At 37.5% G+C, this 9,423-nt stretch overlaps 1 protein-coding gene across 8 annotated transcripts in view; it reads right to left on the minus strand.

Annotated features, from left to right (window-relative positions):
* Positions 1–9,423, minus strand: part of LOC115213495 (proton-coupled folate transporter) — a 58,053-nt gene that overhangs the window by 38,966 nt on the left and 9,664 nt on the right. The window contains exon 1 of one of the 8 annotated variants that reach the window (XM_036503976.1): positions 7,388–7,575. The exons of 4 other annotated variants lie outside the window; for them this stretch is intronic. In XM_036503976.1, the coding sequence (XP_036359869.1) occupies positions 7,388–7,560 (173 nt within the window). In that variant the 5' untranslated portion in view covers positions 7,561–7,575. Of the gene's footprint in view, positions 1–5,234; positions 5,653–6,035; positions 6,277–7,387; positions 7,576–9,423 lie in introns of those variants that run through there. 3 more of the 8 variants (XM_036503973.1, XM_036503975.1, XM_036503978.1) reach the window with 3 other exon arrangements.

A 9,423-nucleotide genomic window follows, 5' to 3' on the forward strand; every position in this document is an offset into this window, starting at 1 on the left:
AATGATTTGTCAATTCTTTATATATTATGTTAATTCACTTGAAATATCATCATTATAATCATGATTATAATCTATTTTCCAGGCTTGTATGGGTTGGGCAGAATGTGTTGAGATAGATTTTCTACAGCTGGATGCCCTTCATGTTGCCAACTCTCACCTCTTTCCAAGTAAGGTAATATTTCCCATTGACCAGACATGCTTTTATAAGAGATTAAAAATGAAGTTATCCACTTACCATAGGAAAGAAACTACTTACCATAGAACTACAGAATAAATCATTAATTCTTTCAATTGCAATATTTCTTATCATAAAAATAATGTTTTTTGTGTTATTTCACTGACAATGATCAAGGTTTCGTCTTAGAAATTTAGTTACATAATCATAAAGTCTACTCTAATATTCTACATTTAATAAGTGTATGTGTGTGTACATAAACACTTCTATATACATGTGTACATGTATTCTAACACACTTGCATACATGTGTGTGTGTGACTTGGTTATGTACTCCTATTCACATCAAAGTTTAATGTCAAGCCACCCATACTTCTTACATATCAACCACCTCTCACTCGCTCTTTATTATCTCTCCTCTCCTATCCCTTTACTGGTTTCTTCTCTCTGACACACATACACACACTCGTTTTGACAATGAATGACATGATTTGACAGTCACACATAACATACCAAAATATCTTGCTACTGTAGTTTTGTTTTGTTTTATGTGCCGAGCAAAACATGAAGTTAGTGAAGTTAATTTTTTTAATCGGGGCTGCTCTGATAGCTTTTGTTTTAAGAAAAATTCCCAGAATTTAGCTTTTTGCTTTTTCACTTAGTCGGTTTTATAATAATTATCAAATTATAAAATTATCATAAAATGTAAATAAAGCTATATAACAAGACATCTTTAAAAAAAAAAGTGTTTTCAGCTAGTATATCAATTATGTTCGAAGATAAACAGGGAGGGGAGGTCTTCTTCCTTTGACTAAACCGTAAAACAACACACACACACACGTGCACACATAGACACACATCACAACCCCACTGATTAAATTGTAACATACATCATAAGCTGCTATTAATTTACTGCTTAATGTACACTGTACTGTATGAAACCATAGATACAATGACATTTTATATTGCTATTTTGCACTGTTGTTGCTTTTGTTGGCTAGTCATTGAAAAGTTGGGTGTGTCGATAGTATCAGGCTGTGGTAATATACTCTTTTACTCGTTTCAGTCATTTGACTGTGGCCATGCTGGAGCACCGCCTTTAGTCGAGCAAATCGACCCCAGGACTTATTCTTTGTAAGCCTAGTACTTATTCTGTCGGTCTCTTTTGCCGAACTGCTAAGTTACGGGGACGCAAACACACCAGCATCGGTTGTCAAGTGATGTTGTGGGGACAAACACAGACACACACACATATATGTACATATATACAACAGGCTTCTTTCACTTTCCGTCTACCAAATCCACTCACAAGGCTTTGGTCGGCCCGAGGCTATAGTAGAAGACACTTGCCCAAGGTGCCATGCAGTGGGACTGAACCCGGAACCATGTGGTTGGTAAGCAAGCTACTTACCACACAGCCACTCCTGCACGTATACATATTCTAAACAAAGATTAGCTTCGAGAAATGACTCAGAGTGGCCAGTGACATATATGGAAACACAATAGACATACACAAGAATATCAAACACTATACAGGATAAATTCTTGAAAAAGGGATCATCAAATTGCCATGCTTAATAAAATTAAAATAATTTTAAACTTTTAAAACTTGTCCATAGCAAAGAAAGAATTGTATGGATGCAAACTTTGATGAAGTTTTAGAATAGCTTTTCCTACCTCCATAGAAAAGGAAAATGGCATCATAAGGGAGTAGGAATGGGGATTGAAACTTTTGGAAAAATGTTTTTTCAAAATCATTATTTCTGTTGCACTGAACTGCAACCATACTTGAGCACTGCCTTGAAGGGCTTTGCCGAACAAATTGGCTCCAGTATATACTTTTTAAGTTTGACATTCTATCAGTCTCTTTTGACAAACTGCTAAGTTACAGACAAAACACATAAATAAACCAACCCCAGTCATCAAAGAATAGTGGACATATAATAATAATAATAATAATTGTGTACAGTGCTCAGGTGCACTACAGCTCATCTAAAGTGTATATATAATCAGGTGTAGTTTCGGCGGATTTCGGAAAGCATGAGGGCCTTAAAAGATGCAGTGTCATGGCAGTCAACAACTGACGCAGGCAGTTTATTCCATGCTTCAGCAACTCTGAGCGTGAAAAAATGTTTCCGAAAGTCATGGGAGCTGTATTGTTTTCTGACTTTGTAGGCATGTCCACGTGTGTTAGACACATGGAGATCAAAAAGGTGTTCAGTGTTGTTGTTGGTGAGGTGGTTGATAACTTTGTGGGTGTTTACCAAGTCCGTCGCCAAACGCCGGAGCTTCAGTGAATCCATGCCCAGGGAAACAAGGCGCTCAGAATATGGTAGGTGTCTGATGGAGGGTATGCGTTTGGTTGCACGTCTCTGGACAGATTCCAGGAGGTCAATGTTCTGTGCAAGATAGGGGTTCCAAACTGATGATGCGAATTCCAAGTGTGGTCGTACCATAGCTGTATACAGTTTTAAATAGATGGCTGGAGAGCGGCTAACAAAAGACCTGCTGAGTGATGCCAAGACACCCTCGGCCTTCCTGACAATCTTAGAGATATGCTTTGACCAACGCAAATCACTGCTGACAGTGATGCCTAGGTCACGCTCGCAAGAGGATTTCTTGATATCAGTGTTGTTTCTCCCAAAATGCATGGTGGTACACTTGTCCACAGCCAGTTTCAATTGCCAGTCTGTGATCCATTGCTGCATTGTGTCTAGGTCTGATTGCAGGAAAGAGTTGTAGACATCAGGATCTGTCCTCTTGATTTCAAGGTACAGCTTGATGTCGTCTGCATATTTCAATACTGTGGCATTCTTTAAATTGGCATCTATGTCGTTAATGTATGCCACAAACAAGAGGGGACCAAGGACAGATCCCTGTGGTACACCCGATGACATCTCATATGGTGTAGAGTGCTGTCCTAGAACTGTGACTACCTCCTTTCGGCTGAGGATGAAGGATTTCAACCAGTTAAAAAGGTCATCCCCCACACCCATTGCAGAGAGTTTCACCATAAGCCTTTTGTGTGGCACAGAGTTGAAAGCCTTAGCAAAGTCAAGGTAGACAACATCCACCCATGAGCCACTGTCAGTAATCTGAGTAATGTCCTCAAGGAACTCGACAAGCTGGTCACTGCAGCTGGAGTTAGGGACAAATCCATATTGTGAGGGTCAGATGAGACTGTGAGAGCTCCAGAAGTTCCAGAGTGTTTCTCTGACACACGATTCCATCAGTTTTGCAATACAGCTAGTGAGACTGACTGGGCGATAGTTGACAGGTGATGTGCGGTCACCCTTTTTGAACAGAGGAATGACACTGGCAGTTTTCCACTGCTCCGGAGTAGCACCATTGTTGAGACAGTACTGGAAGAAAATAGAAAGCTGGTGTAAAAGGAAGTGCCTGCCACGTTTGAGAAGCAGGTATGTAACTCCATCGAGACCAACACAAACACACACACACATATATATATATGTGTGATGAGCTTCCACAGTTTCTGCCAACCAAGCTCACTCACATGGCAATGTTTGGCCCAGGGCTATAGTAGAAGACACTAACCCAAGATGCTGCACAACAGGACTAAGCCTGAAACCACATGGTTGCAATATATGCTTCTAAACCATTCCTATGAAGTATGGGGTTTTGAGGGTCAGTCATTTTAGAACTCCTTTTCTCATTAATAAAGAGAGTAAGGGGTCAAAAATATCCCTAATATTTGGAGTAACTCAAGTTTTTGTCAGTTACCCACTATGCTAATGGATTTATTCCTTTTAGGTGGGTGTCATTATTCTGAATAGCTGGGTATAGGGGCAGAAGTAATTTGAAAGAATTGAAACTGTGAAAAAGAAAGTTTTGGTATTTCTAGAGAATAGAATGAAAATCTAGCTAGTGCACCAAAAACTGTAATTTCTTCAGCTTTGCATTGTAGATATCAAACCTGAAAAAAAGGAGCTTTTTTTTTTTCCTTTCTCAGATTTATGTTTTAAACATTAGAAATCCTGATTCTTTGAGCTTATGTGTAACAAAATTCCAAAATTTTTTGAAAAAGTGAAAACTGATAATTTACATACATAACAGTGGGGAAATCACTTTTTGTTATTTTTTTTTCCACATTTGTAATTGATGATGCTTAAAATATATACAGGTCCAAAGAAATTAAGACTTTTGGCACACTTGATAATTTCTGACTATTCCTACAGAATAGAGTCAGAAATAATAATAGCTTGTAGGACTGCCAGAAACTGTTTCTTCAGGTGTAGCTGTGTGGTAAGAATTTTGCTTCTCAACACCATGATTCCAGGTTTAGTCCCACTGTATGGCACCTAGGGCAAGTGTCAACTACTATAATCTTGAGCTGACCAAAGCCTTGAGAGTGGATTCAGTAGATGGAAACTAAAAGAAGCCCATCATATATGAGTGTATGTGTGTGTGTTTGTGTTTGTCCCCTCCCACTGCTTGATAAACTGGTATCGATATCTTTATACCACTGTAACTTCGTAGTTTTTGCAAAAGAGGCCAATAGAATAAGTACTAGGCTTAAAAACCAAAGTACTGGGGTCGATGTGTTCGACTAAAATTCTTCAACATGGTGTCCCAGTATGGCTGCAGTCTGAAACAAAAGATAAAAGAAAAGAAGGTGCACGTATCGGAGATGTAGCCCAACTGCTTCCCCACTTTAAAAAAAATTTTTTTACGGAAACCCATGGAGGGCTATGGAGGGTCCAATTCTGAAAATAAATTTGCAAAAATCTTCATTTTTCACTTTTTCAGAAATTTTGGGGGGCAAAATACATAGAAAGATACAGAGATTATGACTCTGAAAAAAATTTGTTTGCAAAATTTCAATTTTTCAAACCCCCCCCCCCCCCGATTTTATGGCCTTCAAGCAGGTTATCCACATGCCAAATCTCACACAAACTTTGTTTTAACTTGCAGAAAAATTGATATTTTTTAATAAAATTTTCGACATATATGCTGCGATGAAATAATGAAAGAAATATGTAATCAATCTACTATCTACGCACATGCATACATATATATAAACATATACAAACAATTCTAACTTGCTTATAATCATGTTCATCATTGCCTTGTCATCACCAACAGAGTAGTTAACATCATCACTCACAGAACTACAAATCCTGTGGGGTGGGGTCAGCTTCGTGCCAGTGGACAAGGGAATAATCCATGAGAAGGAGATGTGGCAGTGCAGGTTTTAGTAGAGGACCAGTATGGTTACTAATATCTAGTAGGGGAAAAGGATAAAGATCCCCTTTGGTCATGAACGACAATGAGATTGCACCTAGAAAATTCCCCTCCAAGGTACAAGTCCAGGCAAATTTGTTTATGGAAGACTAGCAGTCACCCATGCATACCAGCCTACCCATTCCATGTTATCCAAGGAAAAAGCAAAGAGTGATACAGCAAAGCATTCGATAAAGTATGTACGCATGTGGCAAAAAAGTTTGTGTGAGATTTAGCTGTTATTTCTAGCATGTGGATAGCCTGCTTGAAGGGCTGCAGAATCAGGGTTGTTGTAATTAAATACAAACAATTTTTCTTCAGAATCATAATCTCCGTATTTTACTACGTATTTCGACAGAAAAAAAAAATTTATGAAAAAAGTGAAAAATGAAGAAATGGGTGGAGGGTAAGTGAAATATTGAAATCGCGATTTTTGCAATTTTTTTTTTTTTTTTCGGAATCAGAATCTCCCATAGCCGAAAACGTGGGTACCGTTTAAAAAAAATGAAAGTGCGCGCGCGTGTGTGTGTGTGTGGGGGGTACGTCTCCGTCATGTGCGCTGTCCTCTGTACGTGTCCGTAACTTAGTGGTTTCGCTAAAAAGTTTGATAGAATACATACCAGAGTTATAAAAATGTTCATGGAGTCGATTTTTTTTCGACTAAAACTCAAGGCGGTGCTATAACATGGCAGCAATACAATAGTCGAAGCAAGTAAAAGATAACTTGGAATATATTATTTTAATGTGTCCTTAATTTTATAAGACGCTTGAGGTATATGGTTTAAGGCAGATTTAGCTGTTAATTCATGTAGGTCGAGGGACCACATTAAGACGTCCCAACCGAAGTGTCGTCTGCAGGCCGTTCGTTAACATCCTCCTGCGCATGCGCGATAGAACAGACGCTTTAAAACAAATGTCCGGATATTTCGAAAGCAGAGCGGGAAGCGAATTGTTTTTCCCCATGAGAGTTCCGGACCGTAATGAACTCATTTGCCAATCAGAGCTCACCTTGACCTTGTCAAGTTAACAAACACACTCAGTCAAACAAAAGGGTTTGACCCGAGCAAAACAAATAGTTTGACCGCAAGACGAAGAGTGGTGTTGTAAATCGACCGATCGCCAAGTTATCCCTGATTTTAGAAGGAGACAAGTAATTAGATAGATTTGCATCTATACTTATTATTGGATTTTGTTAGGACTCCATTTGGTAAATATGTGGATGGGAGAAATGTCGGTAGAGGGTGATGTGCTAGCAACCCTCTCCCCTTACTGTTTTACAAAGTAAACAACAGAGGCAACCATGGTTGAAACAAGAACAAGCATTATTCTTTTCGTTAATGTTTATAACTCAGAAAAAAAAATAGTGCAATGAGTGTAAAAAAAATATGTAGGAAACGAATATGAAAAAAAATGTGCGCAAAGCAACGGGAGGGTAGGAAGAATACCTCGGAAAATTCACATAGTTCGAGTTTTTCCCTCATAACTTTTAGGAAAATGGAGTTTTTTCAATGAAATTTTAGATAAATACCTTTCAAATGGTATACATTACGATTATAAAGAAATTTGTGGGGAAAATCTTTTCTAAGGGGTGGGGAGAGGACTTCGGAAAATTCTTACACCTACACGCACACATTCTTTTCTACTCTAGGCACAAGGCCCGAAATTTTGAAGGAGGCGGGGCAGTCAAATAGATCGACTCAGTACGCAACTGGTACTTAATTTATCGACCCCGAAAAGCAAAGTCGACCTCGGCGGAATCTGAACTCAGAACACAAAGACAGACGAAATACTGCTAAGCATTTCGCCCAGCGTGCTAACGATTCTGCCAACACGCCGCTTTACATACCCATGTATTATACAAGTATGGAAGACAAATAGTTTCAACGATATTGAAGTAGACTTTTTATTGTTACACAAGCGGTTTGACGAAAATGTTCATACCCAGCAGAGATTATAATAAAAAAAAACTTACCACGCTTGTAAGTCATTTTTGTTTCGTCGATTGAATTTCCCGCTATTTTCTCCTATCACTTTTGAAAAAAGAGCCAATAAAAAGCGACATACGACTACGTAAACTTGCTCCTTTGTTTTGTGTATCCCGTTCTGACGGAATTCTGTTTTATGTACGCCAAATAACCCCCTCATAACTTTTTTTTATTTTGGGGGAATTTTCAGAAAATTTTTACGAATTTGTATTCTACACAGGGGAATTCATAGGATTATGCGAAAACCAAAAATAAAAAAAATCGCGCGTGATTTAAGGCCTATTTAACTGTTATTTTTAGCACATCTGACGACCACCTCATACCCTCCTCACTTGTTTTTCGATATCTTTCTCCCCATAAACACATTTAACGGTTTATTGCTGAGATTTAAGCTAAAAATTCGGTGTGTCCGTACTTTAAACTGTGATTTTAAAATAATTTCCCCCATTATTTAAAAAAAAATAAACATCGGCGCAAGAGTGGCTGTGTGGTAAGAAGTTTGCTTCCCAACCACATGGTTGCGGGTTCAGTCCCACTGCATGGCACCATGGGCAAATGTCTTCTATTATACCATTGGTATAAAGCCTGAAGAAGCCCAATTGAAATTTTCAGAGGTGTATGAACAACAAACAAGTGTATGCTCATATATATATATGAACGTGAAACCATTAGTATATATATATATATATATATATATATATATATATATATATATTATATATATATATATATATATATATATCCATATAGAATCTTTTGTTTGACTGCCAAGGTCAATTTCAGTTCGAATTTCATATTCAGTGTATAGGCTAATCAATGCCATGAAAATCATTTTCGCCCAAGTTTGATGGGCAATTTTAGCCAATCGTAAGCCACAGACACATTCATGCTTGTTTCCATAGTAACAAGCCAAACATGAGAGTAAGCATGTGTTGACTAAAGTTCCAGTCATTGAGATGGTTGTCATATATGCTAAAAATAGCAGCCAAAGAGGCCTTAAATCATGCACTAGAGAAGGATGCAGTTTCCTACTTGCAAGAAAAGAGTGTTATACCCAAAAGAAAATTATGCAAAATGAAGAAGCATCTTATGAGTACAAGAGAACGTGGTGAGAATATGTATTGACGCCAAGGATGCATAAAATTTGTGTCAGTGAGGAAAGACACATGGTTTGAAGGTGACACCCTTCCTCTTAGAACTATAGTGTTTTACCTTTTCTCGTGGGTTAAGAAATTGACTTCAGTCCAGTTTTGTGTTGAAGAGCTGGAAATGAGCCATTGCACATCTGTTGATTATAACAGCTATGTTAGGGAAGTATGTGCAGAGGACTTGCTCCATTATCCAGTTAAGGTTGGAGGTGTTTGTTTAATTTGTAATGTGCTATTTTGTTCTTGGGTATAAGTTGCTATAAGTTTCTTATTTTGAGAAATAGTTCATTTGTAATGTGCTGTTTATAGCATTAAATGAATATTGAATGCTTACAACTACAAAACACGTGTTTTTTTTTTATTATTGAGGTGGTTGTGAGATGTGCTAAAAATAACAGCTAAATAGGCCTTAAATCATGCATCCCCAACAATTTCTTCTTTTGCATAATTGTATGAAGTCCGGCATGTAGATTACAAACATGCAACATTTTTCTGAAATCTTCAAAAAATAAAAAAGAGTTTTGAGGGGTTATATGTCGTAATTCATCTATTTACGGTTTCATATAAAAACACAAATGCTATTTTCAGGATGTTGCCAAAATGTGCAGTCACACACAAAATGACAGTTTCCAAATCCTGTTTCCTGACAGAGCAAAAATTGTCAAACTTTAAACCTCTATAACTTTTTAAAAAATTTCTGGAAAAAGTGAAATAACTCCAGCAATTCAGCTTGGAAATTTACATTAATGTACCAAATTTTAAAATTTTAAATTTTCAATAAACTTTGATTTTTGAAACCTTGGCAGCCAAACAGAAAAGATCCTATATGTTTAAAGTCTGTATGGAAAGAGGTTGTTTTTTCCTAGGGATAAATT

This window comes from Octopus sinensis, linkage group LG6, assembly GCF_006345805.1.
Source record: "Octopus sinensis linkage group LG6, ASM634580v1, whole genome shotgun sequence".
Classification (NCBI taxonomy): Eukaryota; Metazoa; Mollusca; class Cephalopoda; order Octopoda; family Octopodidae; genus Octopus; species Octopus sinensis.